General features: G+C 53.8%; 2 protein-coding genes across 7 annotated transcripts in view; both read right to left on the bottom strand.

Moving 5' to 3' along the window:
* Positions 1–1,288: 1,288 nt before the first annotated feature.
* On the bottom strand, positions 1,289–17,023 carry HYKK (hydroxylysine kinase). 5 transcript variants are annotated; one of them, XM_041742390.1, is made up of 6 exons: positions 16,888–17,011; positions 14,350–14,434; positions 13,646–14,001; positions 12,413–12,552; positions 9,958–10,141; positions 1,289–2,685 (listed from the first exon to the last, which is right to left on the bottom strand). In XM_041742390.1, exons 3-6 carry the CDS (start codon positions 13,992–13,994, stop codon positions 2,225–2,227), a joined length of 1,134 nt encoding a protein of 377 aa, XP_041598324.1. In that variant the 5' UTR covers positions 13,995–14,001; positions 14,350–14,434; positions 16,888–17,011; the 3' UTR covers positions 1,289–2,224. The 5 variants fall into 5 exon arrangements, 4 of the variants coding, with proteins under 4 accessions (XP_041598324.1, XP_041598325.1, XP_041598323.1 ...); XM_041742391.1 differs by lacking the exon at positions 14,350–14,434 and having other exon boundaries at positions 16,888–17,023; XR_005985891.1 differs by lacking the exons at positions 12,413–12,552; positions 13,646–14,001; positions 14,350–14,434; positions 16,888–17,011 and adding exons at positions 7,861–7,965; positions 10,623–12,406 and having other exon boundaries at positions 2,554–2,685.
* A 2,115-nt stretch (positions 17,024–19,138) lies between these two features.
* IREB2 (iron responsive element binding protein 2) overlaps positions 19,139–25,296 on the bottom strand; it is a 42,350-nt gene continuing 36,192 nt past the window's right edge. For both annotated transcript variants that reach the window (XM_041742413.1, XM_041742414.1), the window contains exons 19-22: positions 24,568–24,715; positions 24,360–24,482; positions 22,352–22,537; positions 19,139–21,727 (exon numbers count right to left, since the gene is read on the bottom strand). In XM_041742413.1, the coding sequence (XP_041598347.1) occupies positions 21,617–21,727; positions 22,352–22,537; positions 24,360–24,482; positions 24,568–24,715 (568 nt within the window). In that variant the 3' untranslated portion in view covers positions 19,139–21,616. The remainder of the gene's footprint in view (positions 21,728–22,351; positions 22,538–24,359; positions 24,483–24,567; positions 24,716–25,296) is intronic.

The raw sequence follows: 25,296 nt of genomic DNA, 5'->3' as shown, positions 1-25,296 counted from the left end.
CAGAAGCATAAGTCATCTCATTTGATCCTAACAGAGATGTGCTCACACCTGCATGCGTGGTGTGTGGGAAGGAGAGGATTGGACCCTGGCTCTCTTTAAGCAAATTCCTCATCTGAAAATGGGGATTAATCACAGCGCTACTTTTCTCATGGGTTTGTTGTGGAGGCTAAATGACGTAACGCATGTAAAAGGGGATCCCTGGGGGGCTCAGCAGTTTGGCGCCTGCCTTCGGCCCAGGGCGCCGTCCTGGAGTCCTGGGATCGAGTCCCACGTTGGGCTCCCTGCATGGAGCCTGCTTCTCCCTCTGCCTGTCTCTGCCTCTCCCTCTCTCTCTCTCTCTATGTCTATCGTGAATGAATGAATGAATGAATGAATGAATAAATAAATTTTAAAAAAATAAAAAAGTAATGCATGTAAAATACTGTAAATACATAAGATACTATTCTTTAGTAAGATACTATAATATAATAAGAAATACAGATTTGGTCTTCATCCTGGTTCTGGCACAAAGCCTCTAAAACTCCTGTAATCTCCCAAATGGTGGGGGAGAGAGGAGTGTCTTTTGTTTTTCACAATAAACCCCTATCAACTACACCTGAATTTCTTCTGAGGCGACTCCAGAGACAGAGAAGCAGTGGCTATTCATAAATAGCGAAAGCGAGGGGATCCCTGCTTTCAGGGAGGGCTCAGCGGTTGAGCGCCTGTCTTTGGCCCAGGGCGTGACCCTGGGGTCCCGGGATCGAGTCAGGCTCCCCGCAGGGAGCCTGCTTCTTCCTCTGCCTAGGTCTCTGTGTCTCTCATGAACAAATAAAATCTTTTTCTTTAAATATTTTATTTATTTATTCATGAGAGAGAGAGAGAGGGGTAGAGACACAGGCAGAGGGAGAAGCAGGCTCCATGCAGGGAGCCCGATGTGGGACTCGATCCCGGGTCTCCAGGATCACGCCCTGGGCCAAAGGCAGGCACCAAACTACGGAGCCACCCAGGGATTCCCCAACAAATAAAATCTTTTTTTTTTTTTTTTTTTTTATTTATGATAGTCACACACAGAGAGAGAGAGAGAGAGGCAGACACAGGCAGAAAGAGAAGCAGGCTCCATGCACCGGGAGCCCGACGTGGGACTCGATCCCGGGTCTCCAGGATCGCGCCCTGGACCAAAGGCAGGTGCTAAACCGCTGCGCCACCCAGGGATCCCTACAAATAAAATCTTAAAAAAAAAATTGGGAAAGAGACAATGGCCAGGGTTGTAGACCTGAGACGTCTTAGGGAACAGATAAACCCACACAAGTGAGTAAACAGCCCTTTAATAAATCACAGTAAGGAGGCATGACGAGAACTCCGTGAAGGAAACCGTGGTATGATTCACGTCTGGTATACGGTGAGCTATAGGTCATCACATATTCATATGAAAAGAGCCATAAATGAGAGCAAATTTTAAGTGATCTGCTTAGACACTTTCTTAGTATCACTATGAAAACCTCAGGAGCTGGTGGCCTTGCCAGATGTCTTCCATGGCTCCCTAGCAGGCCCAGAATCTTCCAGCCTCCATCCCTAGCGTTCCAGCCTCAACTGCCCACTCAAGCAAGTTAGAACTTTTTCTTAGCAGCAGTGTGTCTGCTTCCTCCTAAGACATCTTAGTCTGTGCCTTGTCTTCACATGCCTTTCTTTTAGCGTACATTAATTTGCAATTATGCGTGCAAAATATCTTTTTGAGGCCATGAGGAAAGCGGTAAATCGGGTGTTAAAAAACAAAAAAGAGACAGAACTAGTCTCTGCCCTCAGATAGCCTTAGGCTACAGTCATAATCCATGAAGATGGAGTACTGTGGGGTCCTAGAAAAACGGAGCAATGGGAGAAGGCTCCACGAGAGTGGAGATGTGTTAATGGGTGTGTGTGTTACGCCCAATTATTTAAAATATGCGAATTTATCTAAACATATGTATTCCTTTCAGAGCTTAAAACAGTCATTGATCCCAGGGCTGGAATAGACCTTGAGAGCTTATCTGAGTGCAAGCCTCACTCTGCGTATTTTGTCCACAAGGCCAGCAGGACCCCCAGAAAGACAGGCTTGCTCAGGCGGTCCTTTCTTAAATCTGAAGAGTGGTCATGAGAGTGCTTGATGTCCTTGGTGGTTTCCTGTGCACCGGTCACCTCCATCAGGTCGTCTTTACGTGCAGGGAAGTGCTTCGTAGGACCAGATGTGGTCCCTGCTGTGCAATTCCAGTCACATGGAGAGCCCGGAGGTGTAGGACCTGGCAGTTTCAAACCAGATTTCCTCTACAGCTCTCTGGCCCAGGTCAAACAACTGCTGCAAGTGCTTCCACCCAGTTTTTGCAGTAATCATGAGATACTCTTCGTTCTCTGGGTGTAGCTGGCAAGAGTACGCTGCCATGACCAGGGACTGGCAAAAGCGACTGCACACGAGTAGAAACAAAGCTCCCCTCTCCACAGGCGTCAGCGGGATGACACTCTCAAACCCCGCCAGGACGTGACCTCCCACGTGCATGGGACTCTTGCTCTCAATCATCATGTACATGATGGTAATGGCCGCTTCAAACACGTAGTAGCCGTAGCTCATGTCATCGAAGTCTAAAATCCCAGACACTTGATACGCAGCATCTCCACAGGCTGACTTACTGGCCTCCACTAGGATGTTATGGTCATTAAGATCCCCATGATTGAGACCTAAAAGGAGAAAAACCAAGCCATGTGAAAGCATTGAATTCCCCACTTCCTTGTCTTCCCATTTCCTGTTTCTTGGGCCCAGCCACTCCGTTGTGATGAGCAGTCAGAGGTAGAACCAAACCCTATTTGTCCTGCAATAAAATAATTTTCTCCGAAAGGGAAAAAAGAAGTTAATTTCAGTGGTTGTGTTTGCTTTTGTTTCTAATCAGTACAAGGCCATTCAACTGAGGTTGTAGTTGTTGCAAACACCTGGTTCTGACCGCTAACAGAGTGAAGGGCAAGGCGGAACTGCCCCGATCCAGAAATGTTTAAAAAGAATATACATATGTTCATATTGTTATAAGAAACAAAGAGTCCTAAGGGGCACCCGTCTGGCTCAGTCAGTGAAGCATGCGACTCTTGATCTTGGGGTTGTGAGTTCGAGCCCTGTGCTGGATGTAGAGATTACATAAAATAAAATAAAAAAATCTTTAAAAAGAAAAAAAAAAAAAAAAAGAGCCAAGAGTCCTAGAAGGAGCCAGATATGTCTTTATTTTAATCTGGATTTCCAAAAAAAAAAAAAAAATCTGATGATAAAGTAATTCTGATTTTTATCAGTCTCTTGATTGCTAGAATAGATGCTGGAATCTCAAGTGAGTACTACACAAAGTGGGGGTCTGTGGTCAGTGCTGTTCCATAAATGCTTACTAGTCTGTATGAGATAAAAACAGAAATTGAGGGTTTTAGAAAATTTTACAGCAAGTTGTCATCTAAGAGTGTGATCAGTGGACACATCTCATTAACAGAGTACAGGCCAGTTTGGTGTTACCGAATTCACACAGGAAGTCGTGAACTGGTCATGAACAGTAGACTCATGCAGCAGACTGTCGTGGGTTGGGGAAAAAACCATACTTGTCCTCCATCGGGTACAGTCTGATACATTCTGATTTAAAACCCTAATTAAGGATTAGGAAGAGACAAGGGTGTCCGAGAGCATGGAGCATGCACTTTATGATAAGTGTGTGATAGGGAGTGCAAAACACTCACCTGAGCGTAATGCCGATTTCTTCTGTGTGACTTGGGATTGCGTAAAGCGTGCTTACGTGATTTAGCACATGTAGAAACGAACATTATTGTAAACCACAGATCCTAAACTACACATTTGTGAAATTGGGATGCATTATACGACGGATGCCGTGTCACCATTTTCCTGGCAATGTTTTTCCTTCCTTAGAGATAAAGTAATGGTCCATCTTGTGCAATCGCTTGGGATTTTAGAATCCATGAAATACGTTACTTCGTGAATGTAATCTGTATGTATGCAAGCATCTTATCGCTTCTATTCTCACGCCCAGTGGCCCATCAAGAAATGACAGTGTGATTTAAGGCCTGGGAAAAACATGACAAACGTTGGATTTGAGAAAGAAAGCGAAGGCATTCGGATCAAGAGGGCTGAGTGAATTCATTCTTTGATAACCCTTCTGTGTACAACATAGTAGAGATGGAAAGAAAAAGCGAAAGTAAAGGTACAGCCAGCCTCAAAAGCCAGATCCATATACTAAGAAACAATAAAAAAGCCAAGCAGTGAGCAAGAATGCAGCCTCGGGCCTGCCTCCTGCGCTCCAGAGCCACGGTGCTTCACCTCCCCCTGGGAGGATGGGTGCTGGACGTGCTACCTGCCGCTGGGTGCTGGGTGCAGGAGAGGCCTCACCACCTGAATCGGAGCGGCAGTGGGCAGACCTTCCAAACTCGTTAAAGGATGACCAGTCTACTACCAACCCACAGAGGCAGAAGGACCAAAGCAGAGCCTTGAACCTAACTGCAACCCCAGGCAGCTGTGCGATATGTTTATGTCAAGTCACTGTAGTTACCAAAGTCTTTGATTCAGTTTTGAGTTAGTTTTTTTTTTTTTAAGAAAAATTTTTTAAAGTAATCTCTACGCCCAACATGGGGCTTGAACTGACAACCCCAAGACCAAGAGTCACAGGCTCTACCAACTGAGCCAGCCTGGAGCCCCACAAGTTAGTTTCTTTTGGCTCTTGCTCATGGTACCTGATTATACGGTAAGTTCTCTGGACACAGGGCAATGACTCCGGAAGAATTACCGGAAGAACTATGCATCAGGTGACAGGGACTAAAGGGTGCATTTATGGAGATGAGCACAGAGTACTACATGGAAGGGCGGGTCCCTAGAGTGTGGACCTGAAGCACTGCATGTTAACTATACTGAAGTTAAAACAAAAAAATAATTTAAAATTTCTTTAATTAGAAAAGTACTTCTAGGGCAGCCCCGGTGGCGCAGCGGTTTGGCGCCGCCTGCAACCTGGGGTGTGATCCTGGGGACCCGGGATCGAGTCCCACATTGGGCTCCCTGCATGGAGCCTGCTTCTCCCTCTGCCTGTGTCTCTGCCTCTCTCTCTCTCTGTGTCTATGAATAAATAAATAAAATCTTAAAAAAAAAAAAGTACTTCTAAAGCTGGAAAATATAATGAAAGAAATTAAGAATGCAGTGAATGGGTATAACAGATTAGACATAAAAAAATAATAAACTAGAGGTCGCATTAGAGAATTACCTAAAATGGAGCATGGGCACAGAATAAAATCTGCACACACAGATGGGAAGACCCAGAAGATTCAGTGAGAAGACCAAACATGAGCTTAACTGGAGCCCAAAAGAAGAAAAGAGAATGGGGCTAGGCAAGAATTTCCCATAACTGATGAAAGACAATTCCTCACACAGACTTGAGAAAGCATATTAAGAAAAAAAAATCAAGAAGAAGAGAACATCCTATGCGAGAACCGCAAAGGGAAAAATGCAGGTGGTCTGGAGAGGAGCCGCAGACCTCAGCTGACCTCTTAGCAGGGATGGAGAAGCTAGGAGACAGTCTGAAAACCCGGAAACCCGAAGTCCTATTGGGTGTGAAAATACCCTTCTAGAATGAGGGGAAAAGTAAAAACTTTTTCAGACAAAATCAGAGAGCGTTCACCATCAGAGAACTGCGTTACGGAGATTCTAAGAATGTATTTCAGGCAGGAAAAAAATGATGCTGGGCTGAAAGTCCGAGGTGCCGGAAGATATGAAACCGATATACGAGTAAATCTAAACGTGGCTGTGAAACAAAAATAATAATGTCTTTTGGAGAATAAAAATACAGATTTAAAGTTTACTAAAACAACAGCTTCTAAGCCAGAACAGCGATAAATGTACTTAAAGTATCTTTAGGTCCTTGTGTTGTCTTGGGTAACATTACACTTTGATAAGTTAGGGCCACACATGAGAATCTCTAGGGTAACCACCCTCAGAGTAGAAATACAGCATATAGTTTCCAAACTTCTGGACAGAAAAAAAATACAATCATGGAAAAAGTCACCTCGAAAACAAGGCAAAAGAAGAGGGGAAAAAGAAAAGAAAGAATTGTAACAGACAAAAAAAAATGAAGAGTACAAAATAAGATGGTGTAGCTATATAGCATCAGATGGAGTAGATATTTAAGGCAAAAAAAATAGAAGAAATACAGAGCAATACTGTATCAACAGAGCTTCAGTGTGCTAGTAAGGTAACCCGTCTAATGTTAGTGCACATTGCCTGAAAGTGTACAAAGCCCAATTTGACACAAATACACGTATAAACAATCCACAATGATAGTGAGAGATTTAAAATACACTTTCCTCAATAATTGTTAGAATAAGCAGGCAAAAAAATAGTGGTTTACGGAATTTAAGCAACATGATAACAAACCCCACCTACTTACCTATAAATAACTTGGCACCCAACGATACCAGGGTAAACTTTCTTTTTCATCAAACACGGACCACTTTTTAAATTTACCAAATGCTGCATTATCAAGTAAATCTCAACAAATTTGGAGGTACTGAAATCATATAAAGCAGCTCAGGGGACACCTGCAGGGCTCAGTGGTTGGGCGTTGGCCTACAGCTCAGGCCGTGACCCCAGGGTCCCGGGATCCAGTCCCGCCTCAGGCTCCCTGCAGGGAGCCCGCTTCTCCCTCTGCCTGTCTCTCTGCCTCTCTGTCTCTTATGAATAAACAAATAAATAAAATCTTAAAAAAAAAAAAAGCGGCTTGGTCCGATATCGTAACCACTAACCATATGTTGCCACTTAAATTCATTAAGATTAAATAAGATTGAAAATCCAGATCCTTCATTGCACTAGTCGCACTTTAAGTGCTCAGTAGTCCCAGAGAAGCCCCTACTGGACCATTCTGCGAGGCAGCACTGACACGACGTCTCTCCCAGTCTCTCCCATTACCGCAGAGATCAACAATAAAAAGGCAACTAGGGCAGCCCCCCGGGGGGAGGGGAGGCAGCGGTTTAGCGCCGCCTTCAGCCCAAGGCGTGATCCTGGAGTCCCGGATCGAATCCCACGTCGGGCTCCCTGCATGGAGCCTGCTTCTCCCTCTGCCTGCCTCTCTCTCCCTCTCTCTCTCCCTCTCTCTCTCTCTTTCTGTGTCTTTCATGGATAAATAAATATTAAAAAAAAAAGACTTAAAAAGAAAAGGTGACTAAAAATGCCATCACCAGCATCTACAGATCTGTATAACTAGACGAATGTTCGTGGATTAGAGTACTAAATCTTTGAAGTATAACATAAATATACTACACTACCCATGTTCCAAATTTATATATAGATTGAATCCAAATCTAATCAAAATCTCAACAAAATTCTTTAAAAATGTGACATGCTGACTCCAAAATTGACATGTAATCAAAATGTAAAGGACAAAAACCAGTCAAGACCCTCTTAGAAGAGAATAAAAAGGTGGGAGGACATATTCTATCAGCTATGAAACCGTAAAAGTCAAAAAATTAAGACAGCACGGTAATCTTTGGAGGTGACCACAAACATTCCGGATGTGCTCCTTCCAGGAACATGCTGGGTTGCACTTCCCTGTTCCTGAAAAAGCTGCATATGGCCATGTTTTTTGGCCCTCGACGTATGAACAGAAGTGACATCACTTTAGGGCAGAGATTTAAGAGCCAGCGTACAGTGCCGCACGTTCTCTTTCTCCATACGACAGCAATACTCTAGTTGGTGAAAGTTCCATCCGTGTGGATCCCACAGTGAGAGAATGCACAGAACAGAACCCTGGCCAGTCCACGGTAGACGCGCAGCTTGAGCTGGAACTAAGTCTCTGCCACTGCAGTCCCGGGAGCTACTTGTTACCGCAGCATTACCTGGCCGAGGGGATCCGCAGGGCGGTACGGGAGCAGAGAGAGGCAAACAGAACAGGGGGATGGAATAGAGAGCCCCAGGGCATTTGATTGATAGCAGAGGTGGTTCTGCAAAGCAAAGGGAGAAAAGAGAGCCTTTTAAATTTTTTTTAATTTTTTATTTATTTATGATAGTCACAGAGAGATAGAGAGAGGCAGAGACACAGGCAGAGGGAGAAGCAGGCTCCATGCACCGGGAGCCCGATGTGGGATTCGATCCCGGGTCTCCAGGATCGCGCCCTGGGCCAAAGGCAGGCACCAAACCGCTGCACCACCCAGGGATCCCAAGAGAGCCTTTTAATACGCGTTGGGGAAAAAGTTACTGGCCACTGGAAAAATTCCCACCGTACGTAAATTCCAGATGGTTTATAGACCTATAATGAAAGGCAGAAACGATAACGCTGTAGTGAGATAACACAGGAGAATGTCTTCGTGACCCCGAGGTAGGGAAAATTTCCTACACAAGCCATGAAACACGAACCATGGAACAGAAAATTGATATATTTGAAGCCAAGAAATGGAGGCTTGTTTGTCAAAATGCATCATAAAGAGAGCGAGAAGGCAAGCCACAGAATGGGGGAAAGTATCTGCAACGCACCGAACCAAAGAAGGATTTGTATACGGAAAATACTCTGAACTTCTAAAATCAATGAGAAAAAAAATCCCAGTAGAAAAACTGACTCGAGTGGCCCCTTCGCCTAAGCCTATGCAAGCGGCATTTCCCGGATAGGGACATCATGGTAGAGCCGCCGCAAGAGATCGCTCGGTCTGTCAGGTTGGCGGGAGTCCCCACACCCTCTGGGGCGAAGCCTGAGGCTCCCCGCATTCTGGGAGCTGCCCGACGTCCTCGGGTCGAGCTGCGTGCGGCGTGTCCTGGGCCCCGCGGTCCTGCTGCAGGCCTCACGCCATCCAGGGCCAGCAGCCCAGAGGGGGCACCGGGTGGTAACGGTGCGGGTCACAAGTTAAAGGCAGGGCGCACCTGCAAGGAGAGCTGGAAGCATCTGAGCCCCTGAAGACCCCGGGGCCGCGACCTCCCAGGCTGGCCGGGTCCATGCACAGGCGGCCGACAGCACGGGGTCGGAGTGCTCGCGGGCGGGGTGCTGTGGCCTTGCAGCATGCTTACACCCCGGGGCGCTGTGCACCGACCCCCGCCCCAAGCCCCCGCATTGGGAGCTGGGCCTACCGGAGGGAACGGGTCGGGGTGAGCCCGAGCGTGGGGCCCAAGAAGAGACTCCGGAGGGACGAGGTGGCTGCAGCCAGGGAAGGAAGGCCGTCCCCGGCACCTCGACCTCCCGTGTGCAGCGTCCAGAAGCGTGAGACGGACGCGTGCTGCGTGAGCCCCGCGGGCCGTGTGCAGCCGAGGAGCATGCAGCCCATGTGGCCTGCCGGGTACCGGCCCTCGTGTCCTTGGACAGGCCTGCTGCCCGCGGAAGGCTGCCTACACCCCGAGAGTGCCGGCTGGGTCCCTAGGGAGCCAGGCGCTCCCTGGAACACCGGGAAGCGAGGACCAACCTAAATTCTATTTACATAAGTGACCAAAAAGGTCCAGTACGTTCAAGTCAGGTGTGGTGCACACGCGCTCTGCAGTAGTTAGTATTCGGCAGTTACGGGCGTCTGCCGGGGTCCTGGGATCGAGGCCACATCAGGCTCCCTGCTTGACGGGGAGTCTCCCTCCCCCTCTGCCCCTCCCCCTGCTCTCTCAAATAGATTCTTAAAATCTTAAAAAAAAAAAATAAGCTAAGCGAACTGGAACTACCATATATTAAATGGATCAATCTGGAAAACATGCACGCACATAACCTATGAACATAAATCACAGTGATATTAGAACATGTGCAAATTCAGTAGGGAGGGAGGAGGTGACCGAGTAAAGGTCAGAGAGGACCTCGAGTGCAGCAATTGTAAGGGAAGCACAAATACTGTTCTTTAAAAAGCAGCAGGAGCAACATGACAAAATCTTAAGATGTGGTAAAGCTACGTTGTCCTTCCACACTTTTCTGATGCTCTGACAGTTGACAATTTAAATTGTCAAGAAAAACACTCGATCAGGAGAAGACTCACATTCTCGAAAATGCTTCAGTTTGGTCAGGACTTCATCCTTGAAGAGCTGAATGACCCGGACGACAAGCTCGCGGTTTCGGCCCTGGCCCAAGGCGTCCACATGTTTCTCCAGAAGAGGAACATTTCTCAGATTCCAGATAAAGTTCTCCCGACGAAGGCAACTTAACTTTGGGTGATGGAATTTCTAAATCAAAGACAAGGAACGCTTAGCCTCTGCCGGTTGGAGCGACCACGCAGAGAGCCCGTGGAGTCCGTGGGCACGGCCCCATGTCACCTGGCCCCCAAGGCAGGGGCTGGCCGGTCAGCAAGAGCTGCGTTCTCCCCACGTGACCCACGCGGGCCCTCGGCCCCTCTCCGACTCAGCCTCCCCTACTCCTGCTTCGTCACCTCCAGCCACCCGGGCCTCCCCGCAGAAGGAGCACGTGCCAGCGCACCCCCACCTCTCCGTCCCTGCACCTGCTGCTCACCCCCCACCTCATGGCCCCTGCACCTGCTGCCCCCCCGCACCTCACAGCCCCTGCACCTGCCACTCCTCCGCCCCCACCTCTCCATCCCTGCACCTGCTGCTCCCCCACCCACCCACCTCACGGCCCCTGCACCTGCTACTGCCCCCCAACCTCATGGTGTCTGCACTTGCCGCCCCCCCCATCTCGTGGCCCCTGCACCTGCTGCTCCCCGTCCTGGGATGCTCCTGCCCACGCCGCAGGCCAGGCCTTGGTTTCTGCCAGCTGTGCTGTGGGTGGGCTCCCGGAGGTCCAGGGGAGCCCTCTGTCCCACACAGTACACCCCCAGAGCTCACCCTCCCGTCTACCACTAGCAGCAAGGTTCGCGAGGCTGGGGCGTGTCCGCTGTCCGTGCCCTACCGTGTCCCCGCGCCCCCGCCAGTGCCCGGTACACAAAACATGCTGCTCAAGCAATATTTGCTGAATAAATGAGAGTTCTGGGAAAAGCCTAGAACGTCGAGGGCCTGGAGACTTTGACCGCTCGCTGTTTGTGGAGGCCGAAATGGCTCGAAAGGGAGATGAGGTCAGGGCAGGACGGGTGCAGACACGGAGGCACTGGGCGGCCCCGGGAGGAGGCTCCAGCGCGGCGGGCGCCCAGTGAGCTCGGGGGAGAAGGGCCCGCTTGGTGGCAACGCGGGGCTCGTGGGCGGCCGCGCATGACGGATTCCGGAGCTTTGTATTTTGTTCCCTTTCCTTAAACGTGTTCCTCTCGTTGACTTTGACATCAGTGCACAGCCCTGGAGTCTGACCCTCCCCCCACGGCCTTGCTCCGAGGACCTCGGCAGGGGGCTCACGGCCCAAGCGGGGACCTGGGGGGCCTGGGCAGCAGCAGGGCGTCCCCCCCAGCAGCACGCCGGCCCCCGCATCCCCCTGCAGAGGCGCCTCCTGGCCAGGCCTCCACATCTGTCACAGCCCTCCGTGGCCGCTCGGGTTGAGGCTGGGGAGGCCGCGAGAGCAGTGCGCATGCCGGACGCCGGCCCTCAGAATAGGACGGGCAAGAAGTGGTCACTGGGCCCTGGCGGGGCCTCCGAAGGCTTTGCCACGCGTGTCTCTTACTTCCGTTTGGCGAGAAAGTAGAATCTAACACCTGCGTCCGGCTCCCGACGGAGCTGCGGCCCCCAGGGAGGTTCTGGGCCCGCGCCCGCAGCAGGGGGCTGGGCTTGGGGCGGAGAGCAGGCCCGGGCTCTCAGCGCTACCGGGGCAGCTCGCTCGGCTTCCCCAGCGGCCGCACACGGGGCCGCAGCAGCCCCCAGGCCCGCCATGAACTAGGACGCGGGAACAGCAGAGGCCTGCGGCCCCGGGGAGCCCGGGGAGGGCGCAGGACGGAAGGCCCGGCCCCCTGCCCTCAGCCCTGCAGCTTCCTCGATGCTCCCGGGACAGACGTCCCCAACGAGGGGCACAGCCCGTCACCCGCAGGAACCCGCAGAGCACCCAGAAGTAGCAAGAGGAGCACGGGATGGTCCACGGACAGCGGGGGAGAGAAGGGGTCGGGGCGGGTCACAGGCCGGGCGACGCCGGAGCCACGGGCCACACAGTGAACGCGGAGGGTACCGGGGCCTTGGGCAGCAGCAGGTGTGCGGACGCCGGAGACAGGGCGGCCCATCAGGGCAGGGATGGGAATGGGCAGGGTAAGGGCCGGTGGGCAGCCAGGAGCACCGGCAGGTTCCGCGGTCGTCTGTGGACCCCATGAGGAGCGGACGCGGGGCGTGGGGGTGCAGTGGACGTGGGACAGTCGAGGCGGGCCGTCGGCAGCCGCCCAGTGGCCCGGGAACCCCAGGACCGCGCAGACACCGGGTCAGCTGAGACAGGTGGGGCCCCAGCGGCACCGGCCTGAGCCCCTTCCCGACACCCCACGGGAGGGCCTGGTCTGAGCCCGGGTTTACCGGTCACGGGGGACGGATGCACCCCAAGCACAGCCACGCCCTAGTACAGGAGCCGAGACCCCGTCCTACCTCCAGCGTCTCATCCAGGTTGGCGGCCAGCCTTCCAATCTCGTACAGGAGCGGGGGGCCGACGGGGACCTCAGCCACCGGGCTCCCCGGGAGGTAGGTCAGCAGCCTCACCACGTAGCTGGTGACGCGGGAGCTGCCATCTGGGTGGTGCAAGGACATGCTGTCAACCGCGGTCGGGATGGCGACGGGCCACTCGGCCTTAGTCCTTGTGCCCGCCGAGCGCAGCAGGGGCCGCAGACCGGGGGTGCCCCCGCGGGAAGGTGGCAGGGCTGAGTGGGGCGGGGGCTGGCCGCACGCACAGGCACACCCAGCGCCCGCACACCTGCACACCTGCACGCCCGACACCCACAGCCGCATGCCCACCGCCTGCCCTGGGAGGGGGCACGACCGCCCCCCCCCCCCCCCCCCCCCCCCCCCCCCCGTCAGCTCAGCCTCAAGGACTGTGAGGCGAGGGCCGCGGGCCTGGAGGCTCCCCCGGGGCCCCGGGGAGGCGCCCACACAGCACGAGACCCTCAGCCGCTGGCAGGGAGCATGGACCCCGGGACAGCGAGGCCTTGAGCTGCTCCAGGACGCCCCGCACTGCTCCCCGGCCGCCAAATTCATCTCGGAGCCTCAGCACTTACATGAAAGGCCCATGTCGGTCGCGCAGACGAGGACTCGCAGCGGCAGGGACGTCAGGTGCTGTGCCCCACGTCCCCTGCGCAGGAAGGACAGAGCCTCGTCCGACCCCCTGCTTCTTGACTCTGGCTTTCTTCTACCCCACGGCCCCAAATACACAGCCGGCCCCGCGAAGAAAAGGACTTAATTTTATATTTGAAAACGAGTTTCCCTAAGCCCAGGTGCTTTTAGTGATTATTCAAGTCCTTTCTTTTTCTTTTGACGTTGATTTACTAGAGAGAGGAAGCAACAGAGCCCAGAAGCTGGAGGGGCAGAGGGGGAGGCGCAGACGCCCTGCCAGGCGTGCAGCCCACTTGCGGCTCCATCTCAGGACCCGGGACCCCGGCCTGGGTCAAAGGCGACCCCCCAAGGCCGTCCTCAGGGAAGCGACACGAGATCGGGCTCCAGGCACTTGGGGATGGGAGCCCGCTGTCCGGGTTGGTGGCCTGGCTGCCCTCGCCAGGGGAGCAGGGCCCAGGCCGCACCTGCGGTTCCCTACCTGTTCCAGGTGCTTTTCTCAGGGGAGCCCGAATGCGGCGGGGAGCAAGGCCAGCGGCACAAGGCGGGGTGTCTTACCTGCGGACACGAGGGAGGTGAGGCCACCCCCCTTCGAGCGGCACACGGAGGCTGTGGGAAGGCCCGCGGCTCTCAGGAACAGCAGGGCGTGCGTCTGCACCTGCAGCAGCTCTGGCGTCCGGCTGGCTTCCGCGTTGCTGATCTTGAGGACGTACTCGCTGGGGCCGCCCGGGCCGCCTTTGGCTCCCACCACGCACACGTGGAAGTTCTGGTCGTCGTAGCTAGGGAGCGGCCGGATCTGGAAAACCTTGAGGCCAAACACCGACTCCACGAGCGCGGAGGCTTGCAGGTCGCTGAAGGCGGGCTTGGCGAGGGCCCGGGCTGGCTGAGCGGAGTCCCCGCGCGACATGCTGTCTCTGCGGAACAGACCCGAAGGGGCGCGGATGTCACCATTTCCCTAGATGTGCGCTTCCTTAAGACCAACAATGTTGCTCCACACGGACCCCTTGCTTCTTACTGATTTTCACTCATAAAGTTGAACAAGTCGAATCAGCAAAGGAGATAAAGAAGTGGGGGTCTGGGCAGGTGAGCCCCTCGTAGCAGGAGCCATCTCTACGCTCGCCTCGAGGCCGAAGGGCTGATTCCAGGGCCCCCCCCCCGCCGCCCCGCACAGACAACCGGTCGGAGCACTGGGCACCGCCTCGCCCCTGCTCCACCCCCCCGCCCCCAGGACGCGTCACAGGAGAGGAGCCGCAGGGACACACCAAGTTACAGGAAGGACGGGCTCTCGAGGTCCAAACGGGAGGTCACGGGAGGCTCCCCTTGGACCGCGCAACCCTCGGTTTGGGGCTAAAATAGAAATTCACATGCGTTGGCCGTCCTCCCCCAGCCACGAGTCCTGCTGAAAACCTCACCAGCCAGCTCATGGGGCGCGCTTCCAGGGTTAAAGTGTGGCTGGCACGCAGACGGCGGGTTGCACTTAGGGCACGACGCAGACAGCTGCTCAAGGGACGCAGCGGGACACAGAATCTCAACAACGGTCAGCTCCTCCACAAGCAGGGCCGCCACTGCTTCGGGCAGGGAGGGGGCAGGATGGAACTTCCCGGAGGAAAACGTCTGTATCTTGACTACACTTTGCTTACACGGACCTATACATGGGTCAGAACTTAAAACCTGGGGCACCTGGGTGGCTTGGCCCTTTGGGTGCCTGCCTGCCTTTGGCTCAGGCCATGATCGCAGGGTCCTGGGCTCCTGCTCAGCAAGGAGGTCCGCTTCTCCCTCTCCTGCTCCCCCTGCTGCTGCTCTCTCTCGCTGTCACATAAATACATAAAATCTTAAAAAAAAAAAACAACTTAAAACTTAAGCATAGGATCTGTGAATCTCACTGCACGTAAATTTTACCTTAAAAAAAAAAAAAAAGTCCGCTGTGAGACACTGGCAAGGACAAGGAGTTGCGGGTGGGGTCTTAGGGCCGTCTCGGAGCTCCCCTAATCACCTGTGCCCATTAATGCCTCATCACCTCGGATCTCGCCTCCCTCCAGTGAGGAGAGGGGGATACAGTTCAGGGGGGTGCACTGGGGCTCCCCCAAAGGACGCCCTTCCCACCCCAGCCCCAAGACCATGGCCTGGGGCCTCCAGACCGGAGAAGAAACTCAGCCTAAAATGCCCCTCCCCTCCCCCACTTGCCCCCCAGCCTGCCTGCAGCCCGCCCCCCACCCCGTGGCTCCAGCACCCGTGGCAGGTGCTGCCTTCCTGCCACTCACGTCTCACGTTCACTTGCTGTGCAGAGTATTTGCTTTCCTGTTTTATTCACTAAGGACATGACAAAGCTGAATGGGGTCACCCCTGCACCTGACACTTCTGGGAACCAGAGTATCCTATCACACTGTACTCGGCCTCAAGACTTGGCACGAAAATTTAACATTCCTTCTGGAGATTTACAAGCTGATGTGAGGCCAGGATTCAGAATGCTTTAAATTCAAAATACTTGAGAGCTTTAAATCCAAGATGAAGTGTACTCGCAGTTTTTCGAATCCTAACGTGTTAAGGATGTCAGGATAATTGTGAGTCTGGTATCAGTTATAAATCCTTAAAGAAAAACAAAGATAAATCCTTAAAGACAGAGGGAACCTCAGGCCAGTGTGAAGCCAGTCTTCCTTCCAGGCTAGACAACGCTCCCAGGCCCTCCTTGAACGGGGCTTGCGGAGGCCTCGGAAGAAGTGGTGGCTCGAGCCGTTGAGACAGGCTCGTACGATAAAAACTAGTGGTGCTGGTTAAGCGGATTTTACTGCAATAAGGAAAAAAAAATCGGAAGGCCAAAAAGTAGCTGTGCTGGCAGAACGGAAGCACCTTTCAGTCCCGACTCCCCTACATGGTGGGAACCCGGGCGGCCTGCGCTCGGACTAGATCAGCCCCGAAACTTTCTGGGCTTCCACAGTTTCTCTTTCTGAGCTTAAAATTGCTTTTTTTCTTTGACTACAAGGCCTCAAATCATGAAACAATGGCACAGATCAAGTCAGCTCCTGAAGGTAAATGAAAGATGCGTTTGTCTGCGAGGTTCCCGTCAGCCAAACGCCTGGTGCGTGAGCAGGGACAGCAGGAGGATTCAAATCCTGCCGTAGCTGGTCTACACTTGCGGCCAACAGCGCCTTCCTGAGCTGCTCTGAGACCCCCAGGGAGCAGTGGGTTCCGCCCACAGCCGGGCCTGAATCCCACAACCTTTGTCCCAACCCGGGGGGCTGGACCTTACACTTTGTGCTCTGTGCCAGGTGTCCCGGGCGGACTCGGGCCGTCCCCTGGCTTCCCCTCCCTGCCAGATGTGCCAGGGGCTGGGCGGCCTCCGCCTCGGGGCGTCCTGCTCAAGGCCCCCTGCCCTGGGCCATACTCTGGGCCCCACAGGGCACGGGGGGAGGGGGGGCTCAGAGTCCTCCCGCTGGGGCAAGGGGCTGGTGGGGTGCACAGGGCTGCGGAGGGGCTGGAGACCCAGGAGGCAGGAAAAGGAGGAGGGTGCAGGGGGGAGGGGGTGCTGCAGACCGGGACCCCTCCCCACCCCAGGGTCCCCAGGGAAAGTGGGAGGCGGGTGCACGGGGGGGTGGGGGGAGCTGCAGCCCGGGACCCTTCCCTCCCCCTCGGGGTCGCCAGGGAGAGTGGGAGGCGGGTGCACGGGGGGGGGTGCTGCGGCCCGGGACCCCTCCCTACCCCGGGGTCCCCAGGAAGTGGGAGGCGGGGTGCAGGGGGGCTGCAGCCCGGGACCCCCCCGGCACCCCCAGCGCTGTCGCGCGCCCCGCTCCCCGCCCGCTCACCCGCAGGGAGTCGCGCCCTCCGAGGACACGGCTGTCAGCCGCCCGCGATCCTGCCGCGGCCCCGCAGCCCGACCCCGCGAGCCCCGACTCCTGATTGGCCGCTCGCGGTCCCCCGCCGCCAATCAGCGCTCAGTGCTGAGGGGCGAGGCTGGCCCGCGGACGCCCCGCCCCTGCCGGGGGGCTCCGGCCTCTGATTGGCCTTCCGCAGCCCGGCCCCGCCTCCCCACTCGGAATCCGGGTACCTCGCACGTAATCGGACCTCTTGCTTCTGATTGGCTCCCCGAGGCCCCGCCCCCCTACGGGCAGCCACTCGGCAGGCGCCCCGCTCTGAGTGGCACCTGCGGCGGGTCGGTCCCTCCCCCACCCCGACCCCGGCCGCCCGGTGTCCCGGGAATGCGCGGGGCTTGCGGCTCCCGGAGCGGCCCTCCCAGCGCCGCGGGCCCACGCGCTCCTCCGACCCGCGGGCACAGCGCACGGGGGCGGGCGGGCGGGAGGCGGGGCCGGAGCCCGAGCCCCTCCCCCTGGAAGCCGCGGCGCCCCCGCCCCGCCCCCCGAGGGTACCCCCCCAGCAGGTGCAGCACACACCTGCAGGTACCCCCCCCCCGCCCCCGCAGGTGCCACCCCCCTGCAGGTGCAGCATCCCTGCTCAGTGGGTACCACCCCCCAGGGTACCGCATCCACCCCCCCTGCAGGTACAGCACCCTGCCCTCGGGTACCCCCCCCCGCAGGTGCCACCCCCCTGCAGGTGCAGCATCCCTCCTCAGTGGGTACCACCCCCCAGGGTACCGCATCCACCCCCCCTGCAGGTACAGCACCCTGCCCTCGGGTACCCCCCCCCACAGGTATCGCACCCACCCCTGCAGGTGCAGCACCCGTCCCCCGGGGGGTCACTACGCCCGCCCTGGCCCCCGGGAGGTTCCCGAGCCTCTGCCTTCCCACCTGCTTCCCCATTAGTGCCTCCTCTCTGCTCTCACCTCCAAGGAGCAGGGCCGTGTTTTGGCGGCCGCGGTAGACCCTCTTCTCTGGAAATCCCTTCAGGGTGTCAGGCGGGCCTTGACCAGCGCGGTTCAGGGGACCCACAACCCAAATCTGACTCCCGGCCCAGGGCGCTCAGCTTGCTGGTCCCCGCCCAGCTCCTCACCGCGGCCTGACCTCAGTGGCGGGTCTGCTTCTCCACTTTCTGCTCTTCTGGGGTCAGGACATGGGGACAGAGGCCCCTTTCCACCCACGCCACCGCTTTTAGAAAGACTATTTGGTAACCTGCCCTTTCATGTTCTTTTTAAATCATCTCTACACCCAACGGGGGGTGTAAACTCAGGACCCCGAGATCAAGAGCACCAGGCCCCACCCCCTGAGGGCCCCCCACCCCTACATCTACCAAATTTTAATAAACTCTCATTGCTTATTTTGGGTGCCATGAAAGTGGTACAAAGGGCAGGTATTTTTAGATTACACACTGCTCCAGGGTGGAGGCCCGGGCCCTGGCAGCTGTGCTTCGGGGAGGGAGTCCCTGCGAGCCCGCGGAGCCGGGGCGCAGATGTGAAAACCCCGCATCTCCAGCCTGCCTCCTCAGGAAAGAGCCACCCCCGTGTAACACAGCCGAGTGCGCCAGACCAGTTCCGTCCGAGCTGTCATCCGGATCACAAACCCTCCACGATGGGGTCCGCAGCAGGTCACGCAGCTGGTCCGGCTCCTCCTGAATCTGCAAGGTGTGCCAGCGCGCCAGGTGCTTGAGGACGCCGGGGAGACCGGAACCGGGGCTGTTGCAGGGAGGCGACTGTAGTTAGTATTTCCAGCGTGGTGTGAAGTCTGTCAGACCATCAGACCTCAGCTGAGGGGAGGGGGCTGCTCAGACCGCAGACACCGCCCACCTCACCGCTGCTCACGGAACGCTGCCCGCTGGCTCTGCCCCGTGCAAGGGGTCCCGCCCTGGGGACAGGACAGTCTTTTCAACTGTCGCAATGGGATTCCACGGACCCGAGAACCCCCTGGAACAACGCTTGCATGGAGCGGACTCCCCTGTTCCCACAAGGCCACCCCACATGGGGTGAGCGCTCGGGCCTCAGCCTGGGCCAGCAAGAGGGACACGGCTCGCGTCCCGGCGGTGAGGTCGGGAATCAGGTGGGGAATCAGTGCCGAGCATGTTCCCTCCGAACATCGCCAAAGAGGAATTTCTGGAGGCCGTCCTAGTTCTCTTTAAGTTCTGGGGTCTTATTTTCAATCACCACAAAATATCTTCTAGCAAGAGATGTGTGATAATACAATTTTCTTTATTAAAAATAATTTACAGCATCAATAACATATACACAATTGTCATCAACTGAACTCTGCCTCCGATATATTTTTATACAATACTTGACATTATTGAACTTAAAACTGTTACACTGTTTTGTTGGCTTTAAATAATAGACAATGATTTATAGTTACTTGAGATACATGGTTTCATAGTCATATATTATATGTAAAATTGATAGAAACATCGGCACTATCACACAGGAGGGGAGGAAGCCTAACAGAGCCTCCCTGTTCCCCCTCCATCACCCCAAGTCAAACTAAGGTCAACACCCAGTGTCTGAGCACCTTCCCCTACACCCACAGGCAGAGACTGTGGTCTTCATACAACCACAGAGAAACGTCAGGCCGGCGGGCTGTCCTCCTGCCAGCCCCCCAGGAGGCACCGACGGCGGCGGCGCGGCTCCCTCATCCCGGGGTCAGTGGGAGCAGCAACACTGAGGCAGGAAACGTGGCAACGGCAGGTGGCTTCGTTTTCTTGGGATGAAAAGCTGCTGCTGTGCTAACGCCTCTGACGTCAGCCTCCAGGTCACACCCTCGTGTGCTTCTCACGTGCCTAGTATGCTCCCTTCCTACAATACTGTGCATTTTTTGAAACACCAAATTACCCAGATGTAGCCAACAAAGGAGGTAAATAAAACAGTAAAAGCAAGAGATGACCCCTCTCTGCCAACAGAGCGTGTGGCCGGGGCAGGGCTGTGGGGCTGCGGGCACAGCGGGTGGGCACACGAGACAGTGACATGCACCTGCGCATCCGCCCGCAGCCACGCAACACAGGGCAGCCTGAGATGGCACGACGCGTCCCCATGAGGCGCCCGGAGCCACCTCCTCCTGTCCGGGGACACTTGGGACTCGTCCACTCACCCCACCCAATTCATGTTTTCATGTAAATTAAACACACGCACGGACAGATACACGCTGTAACAACGTATCAAGAACACAACAGAAGGTACCACAGAAGTTGTTACAGAAAATTTAAATAAAGAAGGGAAATCGTGTCCTCAGACCGCAGTCCCCGTGATTGTCTAAACACACACGCGCAGACTATGCCCAACGGGCACGTGGGAGTGCGAGCGTGCCAAGCTCTCAGTGGTCTGCAGCCACTGCTCTGCTAGTTGCAGCTGAAATTCAGCGAACAGTCCTTCTGGGCCACGCGGGCGACTGGGTCAGAGGAAGATCTCCAAGTGAAAACAAAACAAAACAAAACAAAACAACTCTACAATTTACCTTTTGGCTGCTAAGTTTAAGTTCTTAATTAAAAAAAAAAAAAGGTATAGGACTTTCTGGAATTAATTATCCAACCTTTTTCTTAAAAGTCACCAAACGTCTTATAGACTGAACACTTGCTGCGGTGAAGGGACATGCAGATGGAGAAAGCGGAGTCTCCAGGCGGCAACAATTTAAGTGTTTTATCCTGATAGTCAGCTTTGGTTAAAACAAAAACATAACTAATAGAATCATGCATCCCAGGTAAAATATGGATTCAGAATGACAAGAAATCAATTTTAAATAATTAAGAAATAATGTTTAAAAAATGCTTAGAGTTGAGCATCAAGCATATAATTTAGGGTGGATAATTTAAGAGCCTAGAGGAAATCATTTTAGCATTTACTGATCGAGCTCTCTTTAGCAACTATAAGGGAGTGTGGAATTTTGGTTAATGACACCTAAAATAATAGGTCGTAGGAAGTAACAGTGTCACATAACGTGAGCAACATGATCTGACCCAACTGATGTCCTGATGTCACACCATCTGAGGCTGGCGAGCACGTCACAGCAGCAAATCATGTAACAACATGAGCACGGGGCACCACCCGGGCCGCTCCACGTCCACACGAGGGGGCCGTGGCCAGACGGCACAGGGTGTCGGGCCGCGTCGTGCCCCCGTCAGACCGACTCTAGGGTAAGCCTGGCTGGATCACAAACAATGGACGCCAACCATGTCCCGCTCAAGTCTGACAGAGGATGAAAGTATCGGAAAGTTCACGTGCGAATCAGAGTCCAGCGTCCACAGTCTGGGGTCTCACCTGGCTTCTGACTTCCCAACTGCTGGTCTGAACCAACAAACAGTAGCGCACAGTTTTACAGGCGCGGACCTAAACGACCTCAGGAAGGTTATTCGTGTAAGAATCTTCAACACGAGTTCAAATTCTGCCTTTATTTACAAAATGGCCCGATAAAATACCCCGGGACTTAACGCCTCTCCCACAGCACACCTCACACGTTGATTTTAGCAATGTTAATAGCACCATTCGTTTATTATTTAAAATCAGGAAGATTTCATTTCAGTCACTATGATGATTCATTATCATTTACACCCACGGTGAGACCGCCGAGCGCGCGGGACGTCTGCAGCTCCAGAGCAAAGATCCCTGGTCCAGCCTGAAAGGCTTCCCTGCGGTTAGCAGTTCTGACAGGTATCCGCGTGGAGTAGATACTATGAAAATTTTCGTGCCACAAAGTTTAATAATCCTCCGTGTCTGTACAACGTCACTTCCACGTCATTTTCGAAAGCAGCAATCACGCTGAATACTTTGCCAGTGCTTGTCTTCAAACAAACAGAAACAGCCCCCATGAGTGGTGAAATCCTCCCAGCGTCCCCAGCGTGCACACCACCGGTCTTCAATTTCCACGACCACACCTGCCACACGCTCGGAAACCCTCGTCCTGCCTGGAAGTCCTGCCACAGCTAAGTACACAACGGGGGTTCTCATCCCCGTGTCTCAGACTCAAGCTCACGACCCCAAGATCAAGACCCAAGTGGACGTCGGGGGTCGCCGCTGGACCGCCTGCCCGGCCCGGGCGCCCCTCTGTCCCCCTTTCTCAATGACAAGTCCCACATCACGTAGAAGAGCAACTCACACGACGGAGACCTTGGCCTCCAAGTGAGGGGAGTCGCACCGCTCCTGCTCCTCTCGGTCCCTTATCTAACGCCCGCCACTCCGCCCTGTCCCGCAGCGAAGTCTGCGTCCCTGCAGCCAGCACCTTCCTGTGTTCTGGACTAAGGACCTGTGCTCCCTATGTTCCCTCAGAGGCCAGCTACGTCAGCATGGGTTCACCGCGTTACGCTACGACTGACGTCAGCGTGCAATTCACGACCATCCCTTCTATTCCATCTGCAACCCTCTCGCTGATGTGCACGACGCCGTCACAGACTTAGTCTCACAGATACCTTTATACTTAACGTTAGTCCAGGAGACAGCTCTTCAGGAAACGTTAAGGAAAATGTTTCTCTGCCGGAGAGGCCCAAGGACTCTGCGTTTTCTCCCGGAAGGAACTGAAGTGGAACTATGCCGATTCCAATCAAATGATCTTTGTGAATCTTTTCATAACTTTCAGCCAAAACAGCTTTCACGCCCTGTAACAAATGTGCATTTTACTTCTTCCAACCATTTCTTGAAAGTGGCTTTTTTGGGCCATTTTTAAGGGAAAAAATTCTACTTGTGGCCTTTCGATAAAGCTTCTTAACCTCACAGCACACGCTAGAGGTCAGTGCTGCATCAGAGCATGCACAGATCACTCTTCTGTATTTGCAGGTGGCTTCCTGACTTCTGCCCACCCCAGGCTCGGGGCGGGGGGGGCGGGGGGGGTGCCCCGGTGCTCGCTCACTCTCTCTCGCTCTCAGACTACCACTAAATACAGAAATAAAGGAGGACGCCCCACGGCAGCAGAGGAAATAGGAGGTATGGATTCTACAAATACTTAGAGGATGAGGGACCTTAAGCAGACAACGTCCAACTACAGAAACCACAGACTCCATCTACAGCCCGACACGAGTGAGGCTTGGGTCAGTTTGTGACGATAAGATCCTATTCTCTGCAGAAAACCAGCCAGAGGCTCTGGGCCCAGCTTCTCCACTTTCCTACCATTCTCCTAAGGAGCTCTTGGACCTTCTCCAGCCACATCTTCCTCCTTGCTGCCACCCTAAAATTTCAATGCCACAAACACGTACTGTGTGTCTATTTCAGTATTACGTGTACACCTGTCCTTTATCCATAAAAACAGTATGATTCTTTTAATGCCCAGGAATCAGTTCTCACCCCAGTGAGCACCATCACCTGACGCGAATGGATGCCCTAGACCGCCGGGCCCCGGGCCCCATGTGGGCAGGGAATCGGGCAAGACGTGAGAGTGTACACCTGCACATACTGACCCACGGGGCTCGCCCAGTGAAGCAGGCAGGTGGTCGTCCAGCCATCCACGGTAAGGCCCATCACCCGACAAAACCCAGGCAACACCCCCGGCTTATGAGCAGCGCTCAATGTCTAACCAAACAGACAGCCTAGGGTCAAATACAGGCAAAGCCTCCAACATTAAAAACAGAAAAAACATCAGAAAAAAACGGAACCTGAATCTGTAACTAATGTTCACAATAGTGATAATATCTCAGCAAGATGAGAGAAACTGGCTTATTGCTACAACTCCTTCGAGTATTTACATCTTTAGGGGGGGAGACAAAAGATTCAAGAATGACGCGCAGGGATCCCCGGGTAGTTCAGCTGTTTAGCACCACCTTCAGCTCAGGGCGTGATCCTAGGGTCCCAGGATAGAGTCCCGCATCGAGCTCCCTGCATGGAGCCTGCTTCTCCCTCTGCCTGTGTCTCTCTCTGTCTCTCTCATGAATAAATAAAATCTTAAAAAAAAAAAAAAAAAAAAAAAAGAATGACGTGTGCACAATTACGTGATCTGACTGCCTGGCGTGGCTGCCTCTTTCCAGCCACGGCTGCTCTGAGGGGCGTGAGTGAGCCTGGGAGGAGAGCAGGAGAGCCCTAGTCCTGAGGATGTCTCCAGGCCCACCCCCCCGCCCCCTGCACTTCAGCAAAGGCACGGGTGCACGAGAAATGCCCTCCCTGCAGGCGGCCAGGCTCTGTCATCTCCTGGGGAAGCCTGGCCCCTCAGCCCACCTGGGACTCTGTGAACCCCCGACTGGGGAGCAAGTACAACTCTCAGTGGACCTGAATGATCAGCATTACAGAGCGTCAGTTCCAGACTGGCCTCCTTTCCCTGCACCGTGCTGACATCCTCAAGAAAGACTGATGTAGAGTCAACCTGACTCACCAATCGAGTTCCAAATAAGCATAAAAAAATCCAAATGAGCAAAACAAACTCTGAAAAGATGTTACTCACAAAAGAGAACATTTAAACTCAAGTTTAAGAAGATAAAAGCGAACCATCAGTACCAGCAGATATGGTCCTTTGGCAGCCCAGTCTCTGGAGTTCCCGGAACCGTATTTTTTTCCTGCTAAAATGATCAGCGGGACACCATCCTTCTGGTACAGCTCCGCAGCCTCAAACACATCTAGCTGTGGATGGAAGACAAACACAAGCACCTTCAGTTTGCTCTGGGGTCCAGGTGGCCACTGCCTAAATGCTCGTGTGCAAACTTACCGTCTGTCCTGATGGGAAATGAATTGTTTTGGGAGCTGGTTTCCCAAGGAACTTATTAAACAGCTTGATGTTCGCAAACGTGCCTCTGGTCATCACGGCATCGTTGCCTCTGCGGGCCCCATAGGAGTTGAACTCACGAGGAGTAAGGCTGCAAGGAAGTCGTGAAGCCAGTTTCATTTCAGATGGAAAAACCATCACGCATTATTGGATCATAAAACTTACTCAGAAACACTTTTTATTGCAGAAAATTTCAAGCATATACAAACGTGGAGAAAACACAACAGCCAACACCTGGCTGCCTGTCATCATTGAGCTGTGGCCGTGGAATCCTGTTTCTTTTATAATTATACCCTAGCAGGTGATTTTGAAGCAAACTCAGATAACATATTTTAACCGTACAAATCTCTATTTCTCTAAAATATATGAAGTCTTAAAAATACTATCTTGATACCACTCCCCCGCCCCCAAAAAAACCCACAATTTCTTCCTATCACGTGGCCAGTCAATATTTCAAATGCCTCCCAATCTGAAATCAGTCATTTCTCCACCTCTGGTTGCTCAAGCAGCTTTCCTGCTGCCTGAGAACAGACACTCCCAGGAAACACCTCCCAAGTCAAAATGCCATAAAGGCAATATTATCCACCCCTTTCCAGAAATTCACCTTGTGCTATTTGGCTTTTACTAAAAACCCACACACTAGGATGGTAATAGCTTTTCTTTGGAAAAGTA

This window comes from Vulpes lagopus, unplaced genomic scaffold, assembly GCF_018345385.1.
Source record: "Vulpes lagopus strain Blue_001 unplaced genomic scaffold, ASM1834538v1 ctg48, whole genome shotgun sequence".
NCBI lineage: Eukaryota > Metazoa > Chordata > Mammalia > Carnivora > Canidae > Vulpes > Vulpes lagopus.
Note: the sequence above shows the minus strand (reverse complement) of the source record. Positions and strands in the feature narration are given on the sequence as shown.